Source organism: Eretmochelys imbricata, chromosome 9, assembly GCF_965152235.1.
Source record: "Eretmochelys imbricata isolate rEreImb1 chromosome 9, rEreImb1.hap1, whole genome shotgun sequence".
NCBI lineage: Eukaryota > Metazoa > Chordata > Testudines > Cheloniidae > Eretmochelys > Eretmochelys imbricata.
Genome location: NC_135580.1, coordinates 76,960,407 through 76,988,083, shown reverse-complemented (window position 1 = coordinate 76,988,083; position 27,677 = coordinate 76,960,407). Strand labels below are relative to the sequence as shown.

The following is a 27,677-nucleotide window of genomic DNA, read 5'->3' as shown; positions in this document are numbered from 1 at the left end:
GCAATATGGAGCCTATAAAAACTCCGTGAGGCAACTGCAGCTAAACACAGTGTGATTGAAGGCACATGGCAGGAGGATGTGGGGTGCTCTGCAAACACCTACCTGCCATATAAAGGGCCGAGCAAGCAGCTTTGTTCTCCCACAGAGGGACCAGGTCTCTGCCCTCCAGGGTGGCTGGAAGAAGCTGTTGCCCATACATAATAAGTGCATTAGACTAGAGTGTTCTCCCCTATGATGCACTTGGAGGCCCCATGATGCTGCAGTGCTGGGGCTCTGTCCTCCATGTGATGTTTCAAAGTTCATTTCAGAGCCTAGAGAAATCAAGCCCTTGTGACCAAGCTACAACGCACATCTGGTGCTCCAGCACCTGTGTGGGCAGAGACTGGGAGAGGTGCCCAGCTAGCCCAGGTTGCAGAGTCACTACCCACATCAGCTGTATCAGACTCAACAAGAAAAGTCTCAGCTCCAGTGCGATGTGGCCACATGGACTGTTGCTCCCACCTCCCCTGGCTCAGAGTGTATCATGCCTCTATACAAATGGAACAGGGCTCAGCATTAGGATCCATGCCCACCAGAGGAGAAGCCAGGCCCTATCTGTGGCTCAAATAGGGTGACCAGACAGCAAATGTGAAAAATCGGGATGGTAATAGGAGCCTATATGAGGAAAAGACCCAAATATCAGGACTGTCCCTATAAAATCGGGACATCTGGTCACCCTAGGCTCAAACAGGGAAGGAAGAAAAGTTAGTGCTGGAGTCGCAGTAGCTGCTGGGGCTCCCCTGCTACGTTCTGGCTCCCCTGAATTCCCAGTCACCTCTCCATGGAACCCGGCTAGACAGTTTGGGGTTGTCGCAAGTTTCACCACAAGGCTAAACGTCCTTTTGGGTCCAGGCCTTTGGCAAAGCCTCAGCCAGATGCACAGGGCATTTCTGCAGCCACCGCCAGGGGAGATTATGCACGATGATATCAGAGTGACAGTGAAGGTTGCAAAGGAAGGCAGCAAGGGGGATATTTCCAATCCAGAGGCTTAGCCCAGTGACACCAGATCTTGGCCCTGTCCCAGGGACAGAACACCTTCAGCAGCTCTCCACTCCCTGCACCAGGCAGCTGCCCAGAGGAGATTAGAAGGGCATGGAGGAGTCTGGATGCCAGATTCACTATAGGTTTGATTTCAGACTGGGTCCCTGCTGCAGGCTCCTGGGGCTGCTCTCATGGAGCTTGGCTTGGATGAGCTTCCGATGAGTGGTGCTCAGCACGCCAGTGTCCAGCAGGTCCTGGTCAGTGATATTTCTAGACAAGGGAGAGAAGGAGAGAAACTGAGGGAGAAGCCAGCAATGCAGCACAAGGCAGGGAACTCAAGGAAGGGGACTCAACCACCTATGACTATTGGACATGGAAGGACTATGGGACTCCACAGGTCATCTCCCCCTAGTCTCTGCCCTGCGCTCTGCATCCAGGGCTCAGCCAGGAGACCCCAACTCTCCTCCTGCCCCATGCTGAACTCAGAGCTCTTGCCAGGATGTCTGGAGGCACACGAGCTGGACTGTCATACTCCAGTAAGGCACAGTGGTACACATGAGCCAATGAGCCCTCACACACCGCTATCCTTACGATACCTGAAGAATTACAGATCATCCCAGCCGTTTTCATACAGCCCTTCCTCATACTGTTCCAGGCCCAAGCGGCTCAGCCACATGCCAACATTCCGGGGTGATCACCACTACCACAGGGTCACTCGGAAAGAAGAACCAGGATATGGCCCAACAGCATCACGTCAGGGGACTACAAAGCAATGACTCTAGCCCCAGCTCTGCTGAGTCTCCTGAATCCAGTCCTGTGCTATCCCTGCTCATTCCCCCTCACAGTTCTGCTGAGATGCCTCCCTTGTGACCTGCAGCATCCTACTGTTCCAGCCCCAGGCCTTTCCTGAGCCAGACTGACTGTGGTACCCAGTGTGGACAAGGGAACTAGGATGGGAGACCCCAAGCTCGCTGGTGCCCAATCAACACATTTACACGCAGGTCTCCAGAGATTTGTGCATTAACATCCTCCCTACACCTGAAGTTCCTTCAAGGCCCAGCATGAAGCCCTTGCCAGGCATGGGGTGTCTTGTCTTGATGCATCATGTCTACCTGGCGCATGAGCCAGTTGGTGCTTTCCAGTGCGGGTTGCCCGGGACATACCTCTCTAGCACGGTTGAGCCGGCGAGTGTCCCGCTGGGACCCTGCCCCCTCCCAGCAGCTCTGCGGTGGTGGCTCCAGGGCGCTGCGGGTGTGGCGGAGCAGGTTCTTCCGGCCCTCTGGCTGGCTGGGGTCCAGGCAGCTTCCTCTCTTGTGGGACTCTGTGTCCACGTCACTGAGGCACCAGGCCATGTGCAGGGCTGTGAGGGAACAGTCACCCGACGTCTGCGGGTGTCTCGTCAGAATGGCTGACTTGGGCCTCTTGTGCCTCCCAATCTGGGAGGGGCTGAGCTGGTGCCCACAGGAGATGATCTCGGGCACAGAGTAGTGGGGGCTTCTCTGTAGCTGTTCCTTGGAGGAGGAGCAGGCTTGTGCTCCTGTCAGGCTCTGGAGCCTGCGGCATGGAGAATGGTCCAGGTACCTGTCAGCCTGCCTGTCACTGGCCTGACTGTAAGGAGGCTCAGACAGGCTGGGACGCTGCGCCCAGGTGTTGGGGACCCCCTCAAATATGAAATAGGCTGGATTGGTGTAACTGCCGGCTGCCTCCGGGAGGCTGAGGGGCCGGCTCCTGAAACAGACAACAGTCGAGTGGGTGTTTTTGCCCAGAAAGACAACTCCAACAGATAGATCATCCCAACACCCTGGGACAAACCCAACCCCAGTTCCTGGCAGAGACAAACTGACCGACATCCCCAACACCATGACAGAGAGACAACCATGGCACTCTAGGGCAGATGGACCGACAATCCTAGAAGACAGACGGACAAGCAGCTACTTCACCCGCTCAGAATGCACCCTCATTCGGAAACTGAACCGAACAACTCCCATCATGAGCCCTGGACTGGCAGCACCAAGTGTCCTAGCAGGTTAATGGCCAAGGCGCGGCATGCTAGCAGCGTTACCTGATGGCACGCAGAGCTGGCTTGGAGAGGGTCGGGAAGTCGGACTCCGTCTCGTCTGTCTCAAAGCTGATCCACTCTGCACAGAACAAAGACTGTAACGGTTAATGGGAATGCAGCAAAGGAAAGTGTTTCTACTGAACTGTCAGCCCGGATGGTGGGAACTCCTAGCTGCTCCGGTCCCTACTCCCACCTCTCCCTGCTGGGAGCTCTAGAGGGAAGGGGGCAAGAGGAATGGCAGCAGGGGAGCTCCCACTTATTCCAGGTCTGGCCTCTCCTGGTGCCTCCTGGAGCAGGAGAGATGGCTGCAGGGGAGCTCCCTCCAGCTTCTCTGGGTTTTCCCTGGTCCCCAAGTGGGGAACTGAAGCCCATATCTCTGAAGCAGCAGCAGTTCAGTGGCATGGCTGTATTACCGTAGAGCCTCTCGCGTGTGCTCCGCCTGTCCTTGGGGACTCGGACCTTCATCCAGCCACGCATGGAGCCTGTTTCTTCACCCCGGTGGAAGAGGAAAGTCTCAAACTGCTGGGCCAGGCTGCCAATCATAGATCTCATGGCAATGCAGCACTCACCTGCCCAGAGAGCACAGCATCACCTCAGAGGGTGGGGCACCCCATAGTCACTCAGGCATCCACCAACAGCAGCTAGCATCCTCCTCCTCCCACTCGCACATTCCCATGTAAAAGTACTAGGACCAGGGACTGGTGGATGCCACACCACAATGTGACATCCACCAGGAGCATGGAGCTGTTCATATACACAGAGCTAGTGTCCATTGGGGGTGGGGGTGGCTTGTCCTGCCAAAACTCCAGATGTGTCCCTAGTTTCCCTGTAGCTTGGAGAAACCATTTTCTCCTGGGGGAGATGGGAGTCAGTCTCCATGGTCACCACATTCAGGCTACAGCACGTCTTCAGTGAGGCACCAGCCTCTCCTTCCTGGGCCTGCTCTGATGGTCAGGGCCCTGCACTATCTGCAGGCCCCCAGGTCCTCCCCCTGGGTCCCAGGGGCAGCAGGGGCTGAAGGACAGTGCCCTGCACTGCTATGAGGAGACCTGGCTGCTGTCCCTCAGTCTAGTCTCTTGCTCCTTGCTTCAGGAGGGGGCAGGTTAAGCCACAGTGGGACCTGGACCCTTCACGAATGTTGATGCTCACACTGATCCCCCTGGTCTCCTGCTCTGGGCTGCTCCAGAACACAGGGAGCCCAGTAGAAATCACCTTAGCCCTCGGTGGGGTTCATGTGCCATCCTGGCCACTCCCTAACACTCCCCTTTAAGAGGATGTGCTGGACACACACCATATGACTCGCAACTGTCCATGCCCTTGATGCTGAGGAGCAGGTGCTGGTCCAGCAGGTACTCCAGGTCCGACAGGATGGGGCTCAGCTGCACAGGGAGAGACAACAACTCTCAGAAGATCTGCAAACTGCCAATCCAGCCACAAAGCCTGAGCTCTGGGCCTGAGCACTGGGCTTAGGTACAGTGACATCACAGTGACCCCACTGTCCTGTAGTGCAAGGGAGAAAGCCCCAGTGCTCACCACTGGGTTCACTCTGTTTGCAAAAGAACTTACTCAGGAGATCAGCCAGGGAAAGAGAGCACCAGGGAGTCAGGACAGAGGGAGAGGGATGGGGTGCCCCAGGGGCAGGGCCTGGGAGAGAGAGGAATGGGTATGCCAGGGGAACAGGGGATGGGGGGGCATTTCAGAGCCAGTGGGGTGGGAAGTCAAGGCCAGGGAAGGGGTGGAGGAGCCAGGGAGTCTAACAAAGTCTACAGGCTGTCACTCCTTATAGTCTGCCTATGTCCTTCTCACCTGCTTCCCCTTTATTGTGCCAGACACAGCCCATGCACACACCTGCCAGCCCACCCCACCCCCACCCCCACCCCCCTCACTGTGCTTACCACTGGCAGCTGTTTAGCTGACCAGCTGAGTTTGAGGAAGCCCGGGATGTCGCTGCTTTGGGAGCTGTTCTCCCCACTCCGCTGAGACTCTGGCAAGAAATTAAGAGAAAATTACAAGAGCAAAGCGGTGTCCTGCTGCCAACCTACCCACCCCTCTCTCCACCTGCTACCAGCCTCACGCCTCTTCCCTGCCAGCTCCAACCTCTCCTAGGCACCAACCACATTGCCATGGGGAAGGGGAGTGGACTCAACCCAGGACAAATCCCAGTTGTTTGCCATTGAGATAGAGCTGCCAGCCCCATTGCCCCCAGAAAAAGAACCCCAACACAGGAACAGACTGCACGGAGAGCACATCACCCACTGCTGAAATGCAGCCACCTCTGAGGTGAGATGTAGCCTCTGCTTATACCATGCACAGCAATGGTGTACAACAGGACAGGAAGTTTAGAAGAGGCCCAATCCTTGTGAAACTCAAGGTTGTCACAATCTAACCCAAGTGTGACACCAGCATTACTCTTCAATTCTCACACAAAATGTCTTGGGATATGTAATGAGCGCAAAAGGCCAGAAGCTTGGCTGTCCGTCTCACTTGAAAAACAGCACCTAGTGCAGCACAGCAGCCTGGGCCCTGAGGTCAGTAACGATTGCGGGGCGGCACCCCCTTCTGAGGAGCCCTCTGCAACACAGCGCCCCTTAGCACTGCACCGGGGTCAGCACTGACTCAGTGAGGAATGTCACCTGTGCTGCCCCCTGCAGTGCTAGGTTTTCCTTGCTGGTCTCCCTTCTGGGTGCTAGGCAGGCTTGGCATGTGGCCGGTAGAGATGCCCAGGCTGCTCTCACCTTCCAGGCAGTAGGAGTGGAACTCAATGTAGCACTTGCTGCGGCTGGCTGTTTTCACAATCACCTCGATGCTGTCCCACTCGATGCAGGCCAGGGACTCGGGGCTGGAGCCAGGAGCTGCCAGCACAGAACAGCAAATCAGTGTATGCTGACGGGGCCCCACCCTGTCCCCAGATCTGTCCCCTCAGATGGGCTGTTCCCGTGCTGGCTGATATGACCCCTTGAGGACCTGGGCAGGGTGTCAGATTGCTACTACCCCAAAAGTAGCAGGGAGGGGTCAGTCATAGCTCAGGTCTGTCTGCGGGGTCAGCAAAATGAGTTCCTTGGATCCTACTCCCCAGGCAAAGATTGACCTATTCATCTCCCCACTAACAATGCTAACCAGCACTGCTGGCTGGTAGCCCTGTGGCGACATGTGTTGGCCCTGAGGACACTGCATTTTGAAAGTGATGGCAGAACCTACTCAGCACATACAGGGCTAGGACTGCAGCACTCCAGCCCTAGATCCACCAGGGAAGCAGGCCCTCCCGACCCTGTCCAGTGGCCAACGGGAGGCAGCCTCCTTACCCTTCCTAGGCACGAACTGAGACGTCACTCCCACCTCAAATGTGGCAAAGACAGGCGAGTGGTCACTGGTCACAATGTCATCAGTGCAGCCTGAAACACGGAAGAGGGAGCCACGTCACTGCCACAGAAACCCACTGTTCCATGCCCCTGTTCCAGGCTGGGCCTTGAAGGTGCCAGGCTAATGGCCTTTGTGCTCCTAGGCAGCTACCGGGGCTCCTCACTCACCATATGAGTTACAGAGCATGTGAGTCTCAGGGTGTGACTTCCACAGGATGCGATCGCACCATGAGGGAACGTTGATTCTCACCTACAACCAAAAGCAAATAAGCTTTAGGTGCATGGCTGAGCCTGGTTCGAGCTGCTTGGATTTCCCTGCAGCCTCCAACACTCCCAGTGCATCTCCCCTCCCAGCTGAACTAGGGAGGTTACTATCCTGTTCATTCCCAAGGGCAGGGTACCGTTCATCCCAGTGTCCCTGAAGGCATGGGTTCCCCGCTGCTCACTGTTCAGGGACAGCACAGATCACAGCGCGAGAGAGGCAGGGAGTGTAGGGTGAGGCAGTGTGGGCTGAGCACTGGGCTGGGAGCCAGGAGCTCTCGAGCCCTAACCCCAGCCCTGCCATTGCCTCACTCTGGACTTCCTTGGTCCAGCTATTCCCTCGTGGCCACAGGCAGCCAGCACAAGCCAGAGGAGCTTCAGGGATCCATCCTGAGAATAGGGATGGCTCAAAGCCACAGTGTCTTCATCCCTACCCTTAATGCAACTCAGCTGGAATACAAACTCGAGCCTGCGGGCCCAGTCCTATTCCCTCTCCCAGCCAGGTAGGACCATGGAGCACCTCACTTGGGACAGTCCCACATGGGAGGCCTGGCCAGATCCCAGCCCCTTCCTCTCGAGGCCAGACACTCACCCCTGTGGTTTTGAACTTCTGCCAGACATAGCTGTCCCGGGAGCCCCGTTCGTATCGGTACGTGGGAGGGAAGGAGATGTCTCCCTCACCTGGAAATGGAGCAAACAGGAAGACCTGGAGGCGAGACCGTGCCAGACACCCACAGCCCAGGGCAGGCAGATACTGCCCACAGAGCCCATGGCAAGGCCAGAGAAATCCAGTCAGATTATTCTGTCAGACTAGAAAAACCACCTCCTCCCCCACTGACACACACACATCTACTAGTGCCCCTCAGCCCTGAACTTCATCCCTGCTCTTGCTCTGCCAAAGCACTTCCACCCTGGCCTGTAGCCCCTCTGCTATCCAGCCCTGGGCCTCTCCTCGGCGCAGTGAACTGTGCACAAACATCCGCTGGGGACTAAGCTGAGCCATCTACCTCACTGAGCCTACCACCTGAAGTCGGGTTTCTTTTGTGCACCTCAAGGTTTCTTGCATATTTAGACACCATGTAGCTGGGAGGTGACACTAGACTGTTCATGGCTGGGGTAGGCGACAGAGTGATGGCTTGGATGGGTGAATCTGTGGAGTCTAGGTGTGGGGGGTGTAGTGAAGCTCATTGGCCCATATCTGTTATCTGCATCTTGTCAGGGGTTAAACCCCAAACCCCGGTTAAACCCCAAACCCCATCCTGGCTGTGCTGTATCTGCTGTTTTTGGGGACCTGGGGGCTCCAGTCTCTCCTGCACATTTTGGCAGCAGTTGTAGAGCTTGTCCTGCCTTCAAGCATTGTTGAATTGTGAGTGCAGGAGGTGGCCAGGGGGCATGGTATACGGGAGCCTTGCTGGGGGCGAGGCTGCAGACGGGCAGGCAGTGCTCTGGGCGGGCAGTGTGGGCTCCCCATCTGTCCCCATAGCACTCACTAAATCGCAGGAACACCTTGTTCTTCTCACGCTCCAGGGTGAGCTGGTCCACGGCCAGCAGGGCCTCAAACTCCTTTTTGTTCACATGAGCTAAGATGTCCTGAGAGGGAAGAAGGGAAGGTCCATAAGCGCTAAGGTTTGCAGGGCTTTTCTGTACCCTTCCCCCAGCACGGGCTCCCACCACAGGAGTCCTCAGAGAAGACAAGGAGCTCCATGTTCACAGTCCACACCCATCCCCTGCATGCCTTTGGGGCTGGGCTGGGATGAGGGACTGAGCTGCCTGCCCCAAGAATGTTCCCACAGGTAGCCCGTTCTCGAGAGCAGCTGTGTGGAGCTCAGCAGCAACCCAGGGCACAGATGGGACCAGTGTCCTACCTGGACCTCCATATCAAGGCGGTAATTGAGGTCTCCAAACCAGAAGAGGTGGGTGAAGCGCAGGGTGAGGTCGAAGCTGCTGAGTCTCTTGTCACCCAGGACCAGAGAGCGCAGAATGTCACTGTAGTTTTGGTTCCGCCTGCACCAGATGAGGGTGGCACAAGGCAGAGCAAATCAGGGAGATCCCCCAGGATTCCACTGCCCTGCAAATCCGCAGGACCCCACCTGCCTCCACAGATCCCCCTGAGACCCAGCTCGCCCTGATCCCTACCTGCCCCCACAAGGCCCCCTCTCCCTGACCTCACCAGTTCCCAGCCCCTACCTTCCAATTTGACAGTGATCAAAGTGACATTAACCCCAGCCCCTTCAAGCCAACACCTTGGCTTCTCCCCAGCCCTGCAGTAGGCTGGACAGTGTCCCAGCCCTGCACACATCTACTCCAGCCAGCTGGAAGAGCGCAGCCTTTGGGTGAGCATGTCCAGCCCAGTACCCAGGCTGTCTGGCCATGGCTGGGAGGCTGAGATGAAGGCTGACTGTGGCTGAGGCAGAGGAAAGGCCAGGACGTGGTTAATCAATACAGGAGGTGATGCACTGGCTATGGGGCAGCTGTGCTGGCATTCCCAGCCCCCTGAGGGTCTCATATAGGAACAGGGTTCAGGAAGCAGCCCCCCAATCACCTGTGTGTCTTCTCGCTCCCCGAGGCCAGGTGGCAGTTCACAAACCCAAACGACGTCCCGTTGAAAAGGAAGGAGACGCCCACAGCCCCTTTGTTACCTGAGGAAACACACCAGGCACAGTCAGCCCTCAGCCCTGCATGTTCCCCTTGCTGGGGGCTCTGCACAGGACCTGGCTGTCCCCATATGCTCTGATCCCCACTGGGACCTGAGACCTGCTCGCCCCCTGATACGGCCCCCGGAGCACTCCCCTCTGCCCCAGATACAACCCAAAGATTGCTCCCCAGCTCCCCTCCCCCTGTCCCAGATACAGACCCCAGACCACTCCCCTGCCCCTTCCCCAGATATGGCCCTGGAACATGTCCCTCCTCCCACCCCAACATGGCCCTTCGAGCATTCCCCTGCCCCGCAGTGTTCTCCTCTCCTCCCACTCCAGTCCCCAGATGCCCTTCCCCTTTTACTACACCTAGTGTGTTTGCAATTCCTGTTTTCACACTTGACGTGTTCACATGACTGATCCGGCGTTCGTGCTCTGGTTTTACCAGCACCACAATCTTGATGCTCCAGAGGCACTGTAAGGCAACCTGCAATGAGATTGGGGAGGGAGTGAGACCACCCCAAGAAAGAGTAGGGGAATGAGAGCACACTGTCCTCTTCTGGAAATCACGCTGCAATAGGCAACCCTCCTGCAGCTGGGCAAGGCATCCCTGAAGCCTTGTGTACAAACACCCCCTACCTGGGCCCAAAATCAGGTTTGGATTTGCAGCGTTTGCTGGGTCTGGCCTGAGCCATTAGCTCACTCCTGGGTTCTGGGCAAGGCCTGTCTGAGCTCAGGCTGTGGGGAGATTTCTCAGGCCTTCGTCCCAGCTCTCTGGGCATGACCATGGCCATCCATGCCACAAGGCCTAGCTGTAGAGGCCACAGCCTGAAAAATGGCACCACACAGATCAGAGAACATGTCCTGCCTAGGCAGGCACCAACGAGGATAGCTAAGATAGAATTCAATTCAACTGAAGAAATTACTCTCCCAATGGGGAGAAAGGGAGAGAGAAGCCAGGGCCGTGAGATAGAGAGAAGAGGACACAAGTGAGAGGACAAGCTCAGCTTCCCCATCTCCCACTGGAAGCATCTGTGGGTCCCTGAACTGTTCTCCAATCTTTCAGCCAACAGGTGGCAAGGGGGATGGTGAAGGAAGCAGAAAGGTGAGGTCAAACAAGCCACCAAAGTGTCTGAGCACCAGGTCCCAACAACAGGCTCCATTGGGGGAGGGCATCTTTTCTGCTTGTCAAGGGCTCTGGTAGTGTGTTGGATTCCTCTGGCTTTATCTTAGGCAGTTGGTTATGGGTGTAACAGCCCCAGAACAATTGGTTGCTGAGTGATCTACTTCCAATAATAGTTGGATGCAGGTAAGTCTTTCCAACAGGCTCTTTACTGAGTAAGTGCTGGCAGGCACCGCTCCTTACAAAGCCAGAGAGGGCAGGTAAGGTAAGGGGAGTCAAGAGGAACAAGGGATACTAGGGGACATGGGTGCTGTCCCTCCCTCAGCATTGGGTGAATGGGGTGGCCTGGGCCCATACCACTCGGAAATCTATGGACATCAAGGTCTTCAGAGAGGCTCGCAGGAACTCCACCCATTCGCGGTCCCCCAGCGAGTTCTCCTGGGTGCCAATAACATAGATGTCATGTGGGATGCCGGCTGTGGTCTCATCCTGAGTCTGTCCCAACCCCCTCGATGTCAGCCATGAAGCCATGGACCTGGGAGGTGGAGCGCTGCCTGAGGGGAAACGAGAGATGGGATCAGATTGCTACATTTAATTGCCTCCCCACCCCTGCACCAACCCAAGCGCATTGGTGGAATATGAAGTCCATGAATTGGAACCACGCTGGGTGAAGTGGGATTTGGTTACCTCTCATTCTGCGCCAGGCCCTCGGGGATCTAATAGGTCCCCTGTCAAGGATGGAAAGTACCATGGCAGCTCTTGAGTCCAGCCAAGAGACCTCTTGTTTCTGAGGTTTGCTGCCATGTCCCACCACCACTGACCATATATCAGCAGCTCTATTTACTCAGCAAAAATACAAGGTGTGGCAGATGCATCATGATATTGACCCACCATAGCGCAGACGAGCCCAGGTAAGGCCTGATGGCAAGGGCTTCTCCAACCTTCTCACCCCACCAGGACTCAACAAGGATCTCAGAACTCCTGGGCATCGCTCCCTTTGGAAATCTCCAGAGATTTCAACTCCAGAACTATCCCTGGATTCACAACAAGAACCCGTTGTCACGCTGGAGGTCTCTGAGTTGTCCCTACTCCTTACCCATGTTCCATGTCCCAACATACACAGAAATGAGGTCTGGCTCATCCAGGTTGGAATGCTGGATCTTCATGAGCTGCAGCAGTTGACAAAAGGCCTCTCGCTTCTGCAAGAGAAGAACACGACTGCCTGCTTGGGTCCTGACACAGAAGGCAGAGTTCAAGAGAACATGGTGCCCAAGCTGAGCCACAGGTCTGTCCCCACAGATCTGCAGACTGGTGGTGGCCAATGTTTAACTACCAGTCTTCAGTGCAGGGCTCATCTGTATCACCCTGGAGCATCCCTAGTGGTGGACAGTCCTGCTTTTAGCTGTAACCCCCTGTCTAGTGATGATCAATGGATGTAACTGTCCTACGACCCACTTCTTAGGAGAAGAGCACAGGAGAAAGGGCCTCCAGGACCACAGTCAAGCTCACATGGGCATCATGGAAAGAGGCAATGAGAATAAAACTTGACCATGGTTGGGCTGTCTGGTGTGGCAAGACCACTGTCAGTCGTGCTGACCAGCATTGTCTCATTGTGTCCTAGTTCTCCCCCGTCTGTCTGTCCGCATCCACCTGCCATCTCTCGTCTTCACTTAATGTGAACTGTTTGGCACAGGGACTGTCTTTTCATGTTGTGTGGTGCAGTGCCTCGTACACTGGGGTTCGGGCCCACTATAATAATAAACCCCCAGGGCCGCAAATCTCCAGGCTCCTACCAGCTAAGGAGTAGAGGGAGAGGAGGCCCCATGCTCCAGCAGAAAGCAATGGAGCACACTGCAGCCTCATAGGCCAAGCCTCCTTGCTGAACAGTTCACGAAAGCTCATGCTCAAATAAATTGGTTAGTCTCTAAGGTGCCACAAGTACTCCTTTTCTTTTAGGGTTAGTCTGTGATTAGCTCTCTTCAGTGCACCTCCCAGCATAGTATCTAGGTGATTCATATAAGTGCCATGGTCATCAGCTACCTGTAAACACACATGCGAGGCACACAGGGAAAAGAAGCACAGGGAAAAGAAAAGCAAACAGACAGGGAATCAGGATACTGGTTCCTCTCTACTGGATACCAGTAAGCTAAGGGCCAGCTCTGCCGACTCACACCAGAGGTGGAAAGCAGTGCTGCCTGAGAGGTCTTTCCCACACCAGCAGAGGGCAGTGCTGCACAGCCACATGAGCACCTGGCTCTGAGGATGGGCTGAAGCCCCTTGTTCCCCTCTCTGGTTTCATGGTGATGTTCCATCTCCTGGGTGCTGAGGGGAAGCCCTCACTGACTTTTTCAATGATCCCTTTGCGGGGGACAGAATACCCTACATCCAGGTGTCACTCAGAGAGCTTGCTCTAAGGGCCCCTGCACGTTCCACGCCAACATCCCCTCATTGCCCACATACAGCAGAGCATAAGTGGGTTTCCTACCGGCCAATTCTCAGAGGTCGGGCAGAGAGAGCCTGGATGCCAGCCCACAAGTAGGGCTAGTCTTCACCAGGGGCAAATACTGCCCTGAGGCCTAGCCCTAGTCTTTTGCTGCAGTGAAGCTGGCGGGAGCCCAGCCTGGGGAGGACCTCTTACCCGTGCGTTCTGGAAGATGAAGTCCCTGGTCAGGCTTCTGTGTTGATCTCTGTCATACACCAGCCTCACTTTGCTCTGCATGCTCTGGTATTTAATCAGCTGCAAGACTGAAGACAGCCACGCCAGCGACAGTGAGACACAGAACAGCACAACCCCCGAAAGGACAGCCAATACACGCCAAAGGAAGGGTCCTGCTGCTGCCTCTCAGCATGACACAGAGGGCTGTGGATACGGCTGCCCCTCATTCCCCCAGGATGTTACACTGCAGGAAGGCAGCCGGCACTGAGCTCACCAAGCGGGGCTCTTGTGTGCATCCAGCAGGCTCTGGCTTATTCCTCCCGTCCTTGGGATAACTGTTCAGCAGATTACCCAGGATGAAGGAGCCCATCACCCTGGCTTCAGCCAGGCAGCCTAGTGATGGTCATGTTCCATTTGTGCACCACAGAGTATTCTTGACCTCTCACTGCTGCTTCTCCCATGGGTCTACTTCCACAATGGGCCAATTACCCAACAACCTTCCAAGGCCTACGCCAAGTCAATGGAATGAAGGGGTTTCCCCTACTTTTGTCCTGAGAGATGATCTCCTCTGGAGAGCTGCAGCCCCTCTTTGTGATGGCCATTGTCCCAGACTCCACGTCCACTGTCAGGGAAGCCCTCTGTGTTTTGCCCACTTTCACCTGCAGCACAAAGAATTAGGTTACTGAGGCAGGTGCAACTAGGCTGGGTGCAACTGAGGGCAGCAGCAGGGAATGTATGCCCCTTTATCTCTGTATCTCCCTGGAGTGTACAGATGGGCCAGGGGCTACCCCTCTGCTGGAGGGCACTGCTCGCATGAGCTCACTAGGCAGGTGCTGTAGCTGCTTGAAGGCTGACTTCCTCCACTCCTATGTCTGAACCCCAATGTATTGTGGCAGGTATAAACCAGCTCTTCTCACGCTAGCTCCCGCTGTCCACTGGAGAACAGGAGAAGGGCAGCCCCACAGATTTCCTGCCCCTCCCTCCAGATTGGCTTTCTCAGCTGACTGAAGGGGAAATCACACCCCATGTTGCTGCTCCGACAATCCCACTGCCCAGATGGCCCACAAGCTGCAGGCCCCACATTATGTAGGGCCCAAGCTGATCATGCCCACCCGAGTCTCTGCCTGTGCTGGGAAAGGCCCTGTCAAAGGCCCGACAGGAGCAGTGCAGCGGAGCTTGCCACACCTAGGCGCCCCTCTCACCTCAAAGCTCTGCACAGCCATAGGCTTGGCAGTAGGTGGGTGCACCACAGCCACACTGGGAAGAGCCAGTTTGTGCTTGATCACTGTCTCCTGCAGTGTCTTCAGCACCTACAGAGAAAGAGTCAGAGACAGGCAGGCAGGTGGTAAGCAACACAAACAGAGGAACCAGCTGCCCAAGGGAGAGGGTTCAAATCCAGCTGCCTTGCCAGCAGGTGAACTTGGGTTTAGTGGGAGCAGGAGATTCTAACATGTTGCTGGCTGCAGGGCATGGCTTGGCCTTCCTGCTAAGCACAACAAGTGGCAGGGGGAACTTTGGAATTGGGTCCTGATGAGGTACCACTTGCTGTTTGCTCTGTGTCTGCACAGATTAAAGTGAAGGCAACACCACCTATTAGTCAGAGAGGGAGACTGGAGCCCTGGGTTCTGTTCCTGGCCCTGCCAGTGACTTGCTTGCAACCAGTCACCTCCTCTTTTGGTGCCTGAATTTACCCATCAGCTATTGGCACTATCTGGCATGTATTGACTGGGCAATGCTGGAGCCATCAGGGTGAAGAACCCAGGCAACAGTCAGCAGAATGTGCTCCCTCCCGCCCAGCGCTCCTCTCACCCAGGGTGGGGACAAGGTGAACAGCTCGTGTTTGGGAGAGCCATACACAGACTCCGTCAGCTTCGCCATGGAGGCATCCAGAGTGATGGCTTAGCTACAAATCACAATGCCCTGCTCTGGGAAGGAGGTGATGACACAGATCTGTCCCTCATGGCTGTCCTGCAGGAGTGGCAATGTCACACTGCTGGTGATAGACATCTCAGCGAAAGTGAGCAGGAATTGGGAACCAGGTGACCCAGTGGGGCAATACAAAGAGCAGGGAGGCCCAGAGGCAGAGGTTGGTTTTTGAAAGTATTAAATTGGTAATGCGAGTTGTGAGTAAGGTGTGTGTGTGGGGGGCGGGGGGGGCTGATTGGCTAGAACCTGTTAGGGGTGGGGCTAAGGAACTATAAAGCATTCTCCAGGTGGAAGGAATTTCCTTCCCTCTAATCTAATGAGAGGCCTGTGCTCTTCCTGAAGTTGTCTCTAATGTCTGGGCGCTCAACCTAGTAGAAATTTGCTCTATCTGGGTTTTAATTTATCCCAGGAGTTTGCTCAAGTTTAATGATCTTATTCTAGTCTGGAGAGCTAGGGGACATTAGTAAAGGTTTAAATTAGTAGCTCTTCTACCCTTCATGGGGGAATTTATAAAAGGATATTTCTTCAGAGGTTGTTGCTGTAATTCTCGTAATTTAAATTTACTTCCTCTGGGATCTTAAATTCTAAATCTCCCTATATTTAATGGAATTCTAACTTCTGCTCTCTTTCTCTTCTTCTTGTAGCTTAATCCATGACAAATGCACTGCTCATGTGCCATGGTTGCAGTGTGGCAAATTTGTTACCCTGGGCTTCTTTGCAGAGTAACAGTCCCAAGCCCTAGCAATGTGTGCTGAGATTAGAAACTCATTAGTACCTTTTTCTCTAGAGAGGAGAGCAGGTGGTTGACAGTGGCGATCTTGCTGAGGAGCAATTCAAGGTCTGGATCGCTGGCCAGGAGACCCTGAACAGAAAGAGAAACAAATTCTGATACCTGGTGCTTTTAAAGCGCAATGACAGATTAAACTGTAGTGGACATGTCCAGAAACCTTGGCCAGTTTCCAGGGTCACTTCAGTACCTATGGAGAATAGAGCCGCATGAAAAACTGGGTTTTTCTCCCCCAAGTTTGGTAGCCAAACTGGAAAATCTGAAAACATTCATTTTGAGTCCAAACTGATTTTTTTTTCCTTATTAAAACGCAAAAACATGTTGCTTGGGTCAAACAAAGCATTTCGGAGGTTGCCGTGAATTGAGATTTTTTTGAACCATTTTGACATTTCTGAAACTTAATTTTAGGTATTCTCAGCCTAAACTATTTGCTGAATTTCTGAATAGTTTTGGTGCCCCACAAATGCATTTTTCAGAAAATTTACTATTTGCCAAACTAAAAAAAAAAAACTCTCTAATGTAGGGTGATCAGGTAGCAAATGTGAAAAATTGGGACGGAGGTGTAGGGTAATAGGCATCTATATAGGAAAAAGCCCCAAATATTGGCACTGTCCCTATAAAATCGGGACATCTGGTCACCCTACTCTAATGGTTATTAACTACACTTTGGGTCACTAGCAAATAGTTGGGAAGGTCTGAAGACACTTCTCTACGGAACCAAAACATACACACCCAGTTTAGCACAATTAGCACCTTTGCGGGGAGGTCTGTGCAGGGAGCTGCGGCACAGGACTGAGGTGCACAGGCAGAGCAGCGAGGGCAGGTTAGGGCTGGAACAGCGTGGGGGGCTTTGGCTCAGGACACAGGTCTCCACTCCCAGGCAGATGCTCTGGCCTGCGTCAGTCCAGCTGAGGTGTCCCAGACCAGATCCCTGACTTGCCCCACCCCACCACTTAAGTATTCTCCCTCTCCCAGGTCCCTGCATTGCAATTTCCAACCTTCGCTGTAGCATCTAGCCTGCTGCATCTGAACTCCCTCTGGATTTGAGCTCTAGCACTTGGTTCATGAACACAGGCAGCTGGCTGGGCCTCGCTCCAGGAAAGGAGCATGGTGCCCTCTATGGGTGAAGATATGCAGGAAAACGAAACCCAAACAATGAAATCCCCCATGACCAACTTCCCCCTCCAGCCTCGACATGCTGACGCCTCCAGTGAGGCTCCCTGCCCTGGGCCAGCACTTTGGGGAAGGGGAGGGCTCACCTGCTCTCTTACGGGGCTCCGCGGGGAAGCCGGAGGGTCAAACACTTTGGCCAGAGTCTCTAAACCAGCCAGCGTGAAGTCAATCTCACTGCAAAGAGAAGAGCACTGAGTGGGGAAGCTCTGTTTGGTCCAAGGAGCCAGTCACCAGGACACCCCTGCTGGTCCTCTCCCAGTTCCTGATAAGCCACCAGTCACACCCATTCAGAGAAGCTGGGCTGGGGGCAGGAATCCCACATCAGGCCCCTTTGTCTTACTCGTGGGGATTGCCATCAGGTGGTGCCACCTGACACCACAGTGCCAGGAACGGGTCCTTCCCACCAGAGAGTGTAGCAAACCAGAGACACTTTCAGTGCCGGAGGAGTCTAAGCAGGGCTGGGCCTAAGACTCCACAAAGCTCAAGGGGGGGGCTGGGATCAGGCCCCTCCCAGAGTCCCAGCAGGGACAGTAACTGCCCAAGAAGCTCCATCACAGTGCCCTGCAGCTGACTCAAAATGAGGAGGCTGCTGAGGACCGGATTACAGACATGCCCTTTCCTGGTTTGCAGGGCTCAGGGAAGCAGTGCAGGAGGCTAGTTCAGCTGCCTCAGGCTGGTACGGTCTGAGCTGGAACCCCTGCTGCCCCAAGCCTTCCGATCTCCAGAGGTGGCTGAGGCCTGGCTGCGGCATCTTGCCAGGGCCTCCAGATTTAAAGGCTTTTGTTGCAGGGTGACTTGGCTCTGCGATGTGGGCGCGCTTTGCAGTGACTTGCTAACACAGTTGCTGTTTAGGCACTTGAATTTGAAGGATGCAGCCACTGAGGGAGAGGGATAATTGGGAGGGAGGAGAAAGGGGCTGTAATTAGGGCTGAGACCAAGCAAAGGGAACAGCATGAGACCTTCCAGGTGGGGATTTCTCGGCTTGTGGATGAGCTCACTGAACCACACTCCCCCAGAATCCACACAAGAAGAAATTCACACAGGCGTTTTGTGGAGGTCTGCAGCTTTAAGGTGCTCTGGATGCAGGAACTGGCCTGGCTTCCTCGCAAAGGCCTTGTGCAAGCTGCCTCCTCGCAGGGGGACTTTCTTTTGCAAAGCAGCAGGTGCCATCTGTACCCAGCACATACGAGACTCCCGAGGGGAAGGTCAAGCAAAGCAGCAGATGCCAATTTTACCCAGCAGAGAACAGCTGGCCAGCGTGTAAAGTAGCAGACAGCATCTGTACCCAGCACAGATGAGATGCCCAGAGGAAGAACTGAGAGGGCCGGGTATGAGACATGTAAACCAGACGTCCTGTCTCTAGAGAACAGACAGGAAAGAACAACCTAGCCCTAGGACCTCATGGGGCTTTTCTGCCTCTGACTAGGATGAGTCTATTGCCCTTCATTGCTCACCTGTGCAGCCCACGGCAGGCGGTCACTAAGGCTGTGCTCAGGTGTCTCAGCTGCAGGTTCCCATTCCTCAGGGCCTCCAGGTCAAGCTGTAGGTGGTGACTGAGGTACTCGGCCATGAATCCCATGAAATCGCTGGCCGGGCTGCAACAGGTGGGGATGTGTGAGCGTGCAAGGGAATTTCTTATTGGCAGCCCCAGCTGCCTGCCCCCATTGTGCTGATGCAGGTGCTGCCCCTGGCACCATGGTGGGGAAAGTCAGCGGCCATTGCAGACCTCCGGGAAAGGACCGGGCTCGTTGCCAGGCACCCTGAGCTCTCCAGTCTCACCCTCACCATGTGGGGCTGGGCAAGAAGGGGTGTTCTTGTGCCACCTGTGGGCAAAGGCAGGCGCTAGAGGTACAGCCCCCACTGTGCCCTTCAATCAAGCTGTCCAATCCCCCCCTCACCGCTGTGGCCTCGCCCTTCCCAATGGGACAGTTTCCACTCTCCACAGCAGGAAGGGAAGGGACACCCTAGCTCTCCTCGCACATGCACTGGTAGCTCACTCCAGCAGCCTCTGGACAGCCCAGTATATAGTGCTTGCTACTTGCTCTGTGCCAGGTGTGCCAGGCAGTACCTGCTGTGAACCTGCTCCTGCAGCCTGAGCTGCAGCTGCTGAGATATCTGGGCCTTGTTTGGCTGAGCAGTAACCCACCCACTGGTGCTGCCCGCGATGATCCCACTGTGAGGCACCAGGCTTGGAGGGTGGCTGGCTCTGCCATCTTCACCATCTGCAAACACAAAGGCACAGTATCTTAAGAGAGAAAAGTAACCAGTTTCCCCTCCCCCAAGCCCATCCCTAATATCCCCGTTGTGTCCAGCATCCTCGCTGGGTCAATCGGGTGTGGGGTGAGTGGAATGTTACACCCCATTTAAGCCATGACCCCCAGGCACAATTAGGTGCAGGAGAAGACTATAATTCACTCTCTTGGGGAGCTGAATGGCCGATCTGCACCCTCCACATCCCCCCATTTCATTTCCTTCCCCAGTCCATGGCTTCATCCAGCCCCTAAATGCCCCCCTGACCACACACGCACCCCCCAGCCCCTCCAGACTCACCAGAGTCCTCCTCCACTGGCTCTCTTGCTCTGTTCACAGGGTAGAGCAGTGGGATCACCAGGCCATTGTTGGGTTGTTGGTAGGCCCCTATTAGATCAGTCAGGGTGCGGAAGCATTTGGCCTGGATGCCCTGGATGGTCTAAGGGCAGAAGAAGAATGGCTGTTGCTCTGGCACGTCCCACCCCAGACTCTGGATACCCATGGCATCCTGCAGCCAGCCCAGGAAGGATTAGAAACATTATATCTCTCTGTTAGGTGCAGCTAATGAGCCTGTCTCGGCTCAGGGTGCAATGGAAGACTGTTCTCGTCCCAAGGAACTTACACTCCACAAGACCCTGGGGAGGGCGCTCACTTAGAACATTAAATAGCCTTAGCTTTCTCTCCTCTGCCCTGACATCGTGCTGGGGAGGGAGGGAGTTTGCCTAATGTGGGTCATTGTTCATGGGCATCTGTCTTCAGGAGAGATTTGAGTGAGGAGAGGATGGGGGCTCTGGGACAGGAAGATCATTCCACACACAAGGGGGCAACCTGGCAGCCATCAGAAAGATGGGAATGGGAGGAAGACCCAAAGGGGCATGGAGGCTGGTGCCATTGGCACAAGTAAGGGGAGAAGTGGGGACATGCTAAGAGCCAAGGTCTGATCTGAGTGGGTGGAGCAGTGCAGGGCTGTAAAAGGGAGCACCTCTTGGATGGGATATGATCACTGTTTTCTGAGAGATGTCACCCAATCACACGCAGCAGTTTAGGACAGGAAGTGAACAAGAATCCTGTATCCATCTGAAACTCAAGGTGAGTCAGAAAGGAAATGGAAAGAAGTAGATGTTTCTCTAGAGCCATCCCAGTTCTGATTGTAACATCTAATGAAGGCATGCAATATCAGCTTCAAGCGGCCAGCAAGCTGTGTTCCCAGGTTGTCGCTGAGCACAAGGCCATACCAGAGATGAGTCTGAGGTTATGACGCACTACGTCTGTGCAAAGGAAACACATCCTGTGGGCTCTGAGCACTGCAGGTGTCTTACGCAGAAAGGAAACCACAGTGCTAGTTTGTGGCTCCCAGCAGGGAGGGAGGCACATACACCCCATCCCCAGATGCTGCCAGTGGTGTGTCCTCCCGTTTGTATCTGCAGAGTAGAGGGTGGAGGCAAGATCCTTCCACATCTGCTTCCTGTGCAAACCCCAAATCACACAGCCAACAGGGGATCTCCATGCCTAGAGGCCATGCAGAGAGGTGCCTTAAGCACACCCAAAGGAGAGAGATTCGAGGGACAGCAATACTAGTGATTGGGGCATCTCTGCTACAGCTGCCTCCTTCCCACCTGCAGCCAGTGGACCCCACTCCACCCACCTGCACGGATAGCAGCCCCTCCTCATCGGGCAGGATCCTATAGGTGTGCACGTGTCTCTGGAACCTAGGAGGAAACAACAAAGTATCAACACCACATTTCCACCCTTGTGGGTCTAACAGTCAGGTGGGGCCAGTGACGGTGGGAAGAGCCTTTAGCCCATTAGGAAGGCAGGAAGGGATCACAGCAGCACCCATGAGCTCCACTATATCTGGATGAATCTGGAAACCAGTTGTTCTCAGGGAAATGAGGGACAATAATACTCCCATTCTCCCAGCTTCTGTCTTGTCTGGGGAGCTTATGATCTCCCTGAGGCAGGGACTGTCTCTCACCATGTGTATGTGAGTGCAGTCCCTACCCCAACAGGGCCTCTGGGTGTTGCCACAACACAAATACATCATAAATTTCTGTCCCATTTGGGAGCAGCAGTCAACGATCCCCAGCACTGTGATAAAGGGCCCAATTGGCTCTCAGAGCATTACCCGTAATTAGTACCTGGGACAAAGGGGGCAGAGAAATTAAGCTTCTAACCCTGGAAATAAAAATATCTAAGCTGTAGTAGCTGCCCCCAACCCAGGCCACACGACAGGGAGCCCCATTGATGGACGTATGCCCTGCCCCCATTGAAGCCTGAAGCTAACTGGCTTGTCACATGGATAAACATCCTTGTTTGGCCAAAGAACCCCCCACAAGGCCATTGCAGCTGGATACTGGTTCTGACTTGAGCCCTCACTCCTGGTGTGGCGGGAGGGTTTGAGTGACACATTTCCCTCCCGCCTTCTCAAGTGACAGGCCAAGCACAAAAGGACTTTATGGGCAAAGTTTTCAGGAGAGGCCACTGATTACAGATGCTTCCAATTCTGGGTCTCAGCTGAAGTACGGTGGGCCTGACCCATGGTATCGTGCTGAAGAGCCAGACTTCCTGCAGCTCATGTGGCCACTCCTGTTCAAGTGTGAATTAAACTGCCCACAAAAGGACAGCCTAGGCCTGGGCTAGTGAGAGCGCATCCTTCTCTGGGACCCCGAACACCTCACAGCTACTCAGAACCAAAGTAAGAGCTTTGGAGAGAAAAAGTGCTTAGCAGTATCTAAGCCCCTGCAAGTTCTGGGGGCCTGGGCAGCTCACTGGTTAAATCCCCAGCATGCGCTGCGCCTCCCACACTCCTCAGAACCATGTGTTTGTAATTTATACCATGCTCTGGGCCAGGAAAATATCGGAAATGGAACGGCATCCTTCCAAGACTCTTAAAGGAACAGCATCTTATTCCTGCAGCACCCTGACTACTAGCTGAGCTTTCAGTGAGTTATGCAGATGTGTCACTTGGTTGGGAGTTGGGATCAGGGTGGCAGCTCAGTCACTGACAGCACAAAGGGACACCTGCCCACTCAGATCACACCCAGCAGTTAAGCTCCAGCCAAAGGCTTTAAACCATGTTTAGATAAACCTGATACAATGTCGTCCTCATGAATACGAGCAATTGGACAGCACTGGCTAGCCAAATGCAGTGCAGAGCCCTGCTACTACGTTCTGATCCAGAGCCGCAGGACCCCTGGCTAGTCCAGCCCTGAGCTCCCACACAGATCTGCCAATGCACTCAGCCCTGACCTACAGAATCTCTGCTCATCCAGTCCTTGCACAGCTGCACAGTTTGCTCTGCCTGCTAGTGCAAATTTTAAATTGTGTTTACGATCAGAAATGTGACTGTATAAAAATGGCTCCTCCTTACTCACCAGATCTGAGTGCCATGCACATCAGAGTCCAGATCTGCTGACTGCAGTGACAACCTGGTTTTCACAGTCTTTTACTCCTATAAAGCCTACAGGAGCCAGTGCAGCTAGAGGAGAGGGAACTGGCTCAGTGGGAGCTCCTGCATCACCCACACAATTCTTAACTAACTAGCTAATTGCAGAACCTTATTTCTGATAAGCCAGAAAGAGTCCAGCGCAATTATCCGATCCCAGGGGAGTTTGCAGCACTGGCTGCTCGAAAAAAAATGACAGCTTTTCACTTCCATTTGTATACAGGCATTTTTAGAGCAGAATGCCACTTTAGACTTAAGGGCACCAGTAGGGTCTGGGTACCAGGGACCACCTAGTGAAGAGTGAATTATTAGAGGAATTACGAATACGTGGAGCATGGGGGGAATAGGCTGCCCGCATCAAAACTCCACTCTGAGTTCCCTGCACATACTGTCCTCATCAGGGACATGTCCTTTTTGTGCAGTGCCATGCATGGGTGAGGACTTAGCAAACACTTTCCCATGCCAGGGATGGACATTTAAAGGATCTCTGTGCCCTGGAATCTAAAGAGTTAACTGTGTGCTTTGTGGGCTGGCTGCTGCTGAGTTTTGGGGAGACTTTGTTTTTACAGAGTCTGGATTGCACCCACCTGCGTGACTCACTCCCGCACTCACAGCACTAGCAGGACCCTGCAGTCTCACACAGTGTGTAGTCAGTCTACTGGACACCCACATCAGAGACAGACGCTGCTAGGACAGATGGGGACACAGTTGGGGCAGGCTTTCTGGAGTCTAAGAACCTGATTCTGCTCCCCCTTACACTGATTAATTGAACATGGTGTAAATGGAGAATCAGACCCGAGGGTCACTGCCTCCGCAGCCACATTTCACAGATCCTGTTCCCAGAGCAGGGCTGCTGGCACCTACTACAGGACAGGCCCAACAAAGAAAGTAACAGAACGCCGCTAGCCCCCAACTAAAACCTCTCCAGCGCATCATCAAGGATCTACAACCTATCCTGAAGGATGATCCCCCACTTTCACAGACTTTGGGAGACAGGCCAGTCCTTGCTTACAGACAGCCCCCGCAACCTGAAGCAAATACTCACCAGCAATTACACACCACACAACAGAAACACTAACCCAGGAACCAATCCCTGCAACAAACCCCATTGCCAACTCTGTCCGCATATCTATTCAAGGGACACCATCATAGGACCTAGCCACATCGGTCACACCCTCAGGGGCTCGTTCATCTGCACATTTACCAATGTGATATATGCCATCATGTGCCAGCAATGACCCTCTGCCATGTACATTGGCCAAACCGGATAGTCTCTATGCAAAGAATAAATGGACACAAATCAGACATCAAGAATTGTAACATTCAAAAACCAGTAGGCGAGCACTTCAATCTCCCTGGACACTCAATAACAGACTTAAAAGTGGCAATTCTTCAACAAAAAAACTTCAAAAACAGACTCCAAGAGAAACTGCAGAACTGGAATTAATTTGCAAACTGGACACCATCAAATTAGGCCTGAATAAAGACTGGGAGTGAATGGATCACTACAAAAAGTAACTCACACCTTGTCAACTGTTTGAAATGGGCCACCCTGATTACATTGGCCTTGTTAGCGCTACAAAAGTAATTTTCCCTCCCTTGGTATTCACTCCTTCTTGTCAACTGTTGAGATTAGGCCACTTCCACCTTAACTGAATTAGCTCGTTAGCACTGTCCCCCAACTTGATAAGGCAACTCCCGTCTTTTCATGTACTATGATATATATTCTGCTTACTGTATTTTTCACTCCATGCATCTGATAAAGTGGGTTTTAGCCATGCAAGCTTATGCCCAAATAAATGTGTTAGTCTCTAAGGTGCCACAAGGACTCCTCATTGTTTTTGTTTAAACCAGGCAAAGCCACTTGCACTCCAGGTCCCCTTAGAAACAGGATTTTCCCCTGCATGGGGAAGGGCCGGTGGTGATGGGATATCTCATTTGGCCACTTCTCAGAAAAGAGGGTTCCCAGGTTACATCGCTCAAGGTGTAGCCAGGACTGTCTTACAGTCAGGCTGTGTAGTCACTTCTACTAGAAAGACTCATGCTCATTCCATTGATATAGCTGCACTGTAATCTAGGGGCTGGAGCATGGGTTAGGAACCAGGGACACCAGGGGTCTAAACCTAACTCAGCCACTGTCTCACTTTGTGCCCTTAGCCAAGTCACTTCACCTCGCTGTGTCTAGTTTCCCCATATGGGAATACAATCCTTACCCACTTGGTTAATGTCTGTGCAGGGCTTTGAAGGCTATCAGCGCTCAGCAATATTATTAGTCACTCCCACGATGAGCAGCCTGGAGACACCAGGGCCAGATTCTCACAGCAATGTGCACGCGTGTGTGCATGTTTACACCATAGGATAAGGTGGCCCTCATTAGCAAAGGGCATCTCTGTGTCATTATTCCCTATTGACCTCTCCAGGAATGCTCCAAGGAGTCAGCGCACCGTCAGAGACAAAAGGGATTAAAAAGGCTGGCACCAGCCTGAGGTGCAGAGAGAGATCTCCAGGAACCATTCACCTAAGTTCAGCCTGCTTCTCACCCTGGGTCTGGGCACTGGGGATTTGGGTCTCTGGGTCAGAGCCTTTTGGCAGAACAAGCAGGTTTGTAAGTGACAAGAGTCAGAACCTGAAAAAGGAAAAGGGACAGAGAGAGACAAAGATGAGAAGTGAGTTGGGCACTTACAGCAGGCAAAGGGCGTACGCCCCAGACACGGACTCGCTGTCTCGCACCAGGAAGCACCCATCCTTCCCAGCTTTGGCCAACAAATCCTCAGCCACAACACGACTGATATCCCGGTGATACCAACTTGCTGCTGTCATTCTCTGAGCTAGTCAGGCATGCACTGAAAGTTGTCCCCAAAGGTAAGTCCACCCTAGGGATCCTGCTGCCACAGAAGCTCTGGGATCAGCAGCTGCTGTCAGTGATCAGGCCAGACTAATGGGGTCCAAGCCAGAGGGTTCAATACAGAGGCAGCAAAATTTGTTGAGGCAAGAAGGGCTCCCAGCCCTTGGATAAATTAGGGACTGAAGATCAGAATACAGCTGTGCCAGCTTCAGATCGGCATGTCCTGCATGTGGTCTCTGATTCATCTGTTCCACCCATTAGGAGACACTGTCTTGGATCTGCACGACCATGTGAACCGAGCCAGGCGGAAATCCCCCGAACATTTAACTTGGTCCAAGCAGAGCCAAACGGGGCTGAAGTTTGCTGAGGAGGGCTGGTCGTCCAGAATGCTGGTACACTCTTCATCTCAAATCATTCCGATGGGCCTGCCGGATAGGAGAGGGAACGAGCTGGGGAAGGTAAAGACAAATGTAAAGACAAAAGAAGGTAAAGACAAAGACACTTCTCTTGCAGCAACTTCCAGTAACCGTCTACCCCAGGGAGCTGCCAGGCCCCCTGCCTGGCCTTCAGTTAGGGGCCTATGGTTCCCATGAGAGCCTGAACAATCTCTGCAGCAGTGAAGGTGACCCTATCACAGGATGACAAAAGGACCCATTCTGTACAGGAGTCCAGTAAAAGCAATCTCCCTTTAATAGGGATGCTTAGAAGGGGGAGCTGAGTTCCAGCCTGGGATTCCCTGGGACTGTCCTGGGCAGCAGAATCTGTGCTACAGTCAGAAGAGGAGGGAGTTCCCTCAAACTGACTGTTCCCATGGCAAAGGGTCTGCATGCTAGGATACCCTGCGGTCTGTCCAGGGAGCAGCCTAAGGGCAGGGCCCATTCACTTCATTAGCCAGAACACACCCAGGCAAATGCCATACAGGGATTTTATGACCTCTCCAAACATGTGCCCCATCCAGAGCTTGGGCCATTGCTCTGGGAGCACACAAAGCACGTACCCTGTGCCCACGGGGCTCTCAGTCACTCCCTGGGGCAACTTAGTCCAGTGCCTCCCGGAAAGCAGACTGAGCTCTGCTAGCTGCTGGTAGCTGTGCTGAATGCTAAATGTCCACTTGATGATTTCAGTTCCCCCCCAGCCCCTGCCTCCTGCCTCCTGACTGCACCAGGTATACACCCCAGCCTGTTGTGGCTCCCTGCAGACCCCTAGCTGCTGCACCAAAGCCGGACACATCCCAGACTAAACTTGGACGCTTAGCCCAGGCCCCCGCAGTCCTCCCCTCAGGAACACCCAGGCCCAGGAAAACTTTCTCCAGTGGTTCTTTACCAATGTCCTGTGGAGCAGGAACAACAGCATCACCCTGCCTGCCAGATGGTTCCTCCGTCCTTCACCTGGCTCCAGCTGGACCTGGCTCCTTTCGGCACAGTCTGGCTCTCTCACTTGTGCTCCTCTTCCTTCTTCTCACCACTTTCCTCTCCTCTGTGGCTGTCAGGACCAGCCTCCTCGCTCCCCCTCCCCCAGGTTCAGTCACTCTGCAGCAGGCGCAGCGGCAGCCGTTCTGCTAGAGGAAGCCAGTATTAGTCATGTGGGTGCAGCATTCACATTCTGCCTCCATTCTCACAGCTCCAGTGGTTCAGGATGCAGCCCTGTTTGCAAGGTAGCCCCAGCCCTGTGGGCAGGGGCAGCCAGAGGAGCCTCTCGTGGGGCCAGCTGCCGAGTCCTGGCAGTGTCTTAGCCTTTGCTTCACAGAATCCTAGGGGTTAGTAATGGGAACGGGCCATTGGAACATCCAGCTCCTCTCCCAGGAGCCAGGGCAGGGTTGTCTCCTGTTGGACATTGTCGAATGCTTTCTTCAGCATAGTTCAAAAGTCTCAGGCACCAAGGCATCCAGCCCATGCCCTGGGGCGGTCACTCCACAGCCTGACACAGCTTGCTGGCTTGAAATGTTTTCCCACAACCAGTCTACACTTTTCTTTTCATTGGCCATGTCTACACCACGGGGACTATGGCGGCTTAGCTCTGGCACTGTGGCTATGCAGCATAATCCATAGCGTAGACAGCCTACAGCAATGGAAGGAGTTTTTACATCGCCGTAGGAACACCACCTCCCCGAGCAGTGGTAGCTAGGTTGACAGAAGCA

General features: G+C 54.0%; 1 protein-coding gene across 2 annotated transcripts; it reads right to left on the bottom strand.

Moving 5' to 3' along the window:
* On the bottom strand, positions 1–26,986 carry LOC144269958 (phosphatidylinositol 3,4,5-trisphosphate 5-phosphatase 2A-like). Of its 2 annotated transcripts, XM_077826077.1 has the most exons (27): positions 26,864–26,986; positions 25,379–25,989; positions 20,896–20,959; positions 19,551–19,689; positions 19,147–19,222; positions 18,455–18,595; positions 17,087–17,174; positions 15,816–15,902; positions 14,317–14,424; positions 13,659–13,773; positions 13,097–13,203; positions 11,555–11,657; positions 10,816–11,012; positions 9,705–9,822; positions 9,242–9,338; positions 8,565–8,703; positions 8,190–8,289; positions 7,292–7,380; positions 6,607–6,688; positions 6,382–6,471; positions 5,815–5,931; positions 4,975–5,063; positions 4,371–4,458; positions 3,493–3,648; positions 3,083–3,158; positions 2,184–2,748; positions 1–1,290 (listed from the first exon to the last, which is right to left on the bottom strand). In XM_077826077.1, the coding sequence occupies exons 2-27, from the start codon at positions 25,513–25,515 to the stop codon at positions 1,279–1,281; spliced, it is 3,180 nt and encodes a 1,059-aa protein (XP_077682203.1). In that variant the 5' UTR covers positions 25,516–25,989; positions 26,864–26,986; the 3' UTR covers positions 1–1,278. The 2 variants fall into 2 exon arrangements, with proteins under 2 accessions (XP_077682203.1, XP_077682202.1); XM_077826076.1 differs by having other exon boundaries at positions 9,242–9,822.
* Positions 26,987–27,677: the final 691 nt, after the last annotated feature.

Coding starts and splice junctions, on each gene's coding strand:
- LOC144269958 (XM_077826076.1), bottom strand. CDS start 25,515: ATGACAGCAGCAAGTTGGTATCACCGGGATATCAGTCGTGTTGTGGCT. Junction 9,823..10,815: donor TGTCCATAGATTTCCGAGTG/GTATGGGCCCAG, acceptor ATCTCATTGCAG/GTTGCCTTACAGTGCCTCTG. Junction 3,649..4,370: donor GGACAGTTGCGAGTCATATG/GTGTGTGTCCAG, acceptor CTCTCTGGGCAG/GTGAGTGCTGCATTGCCATG.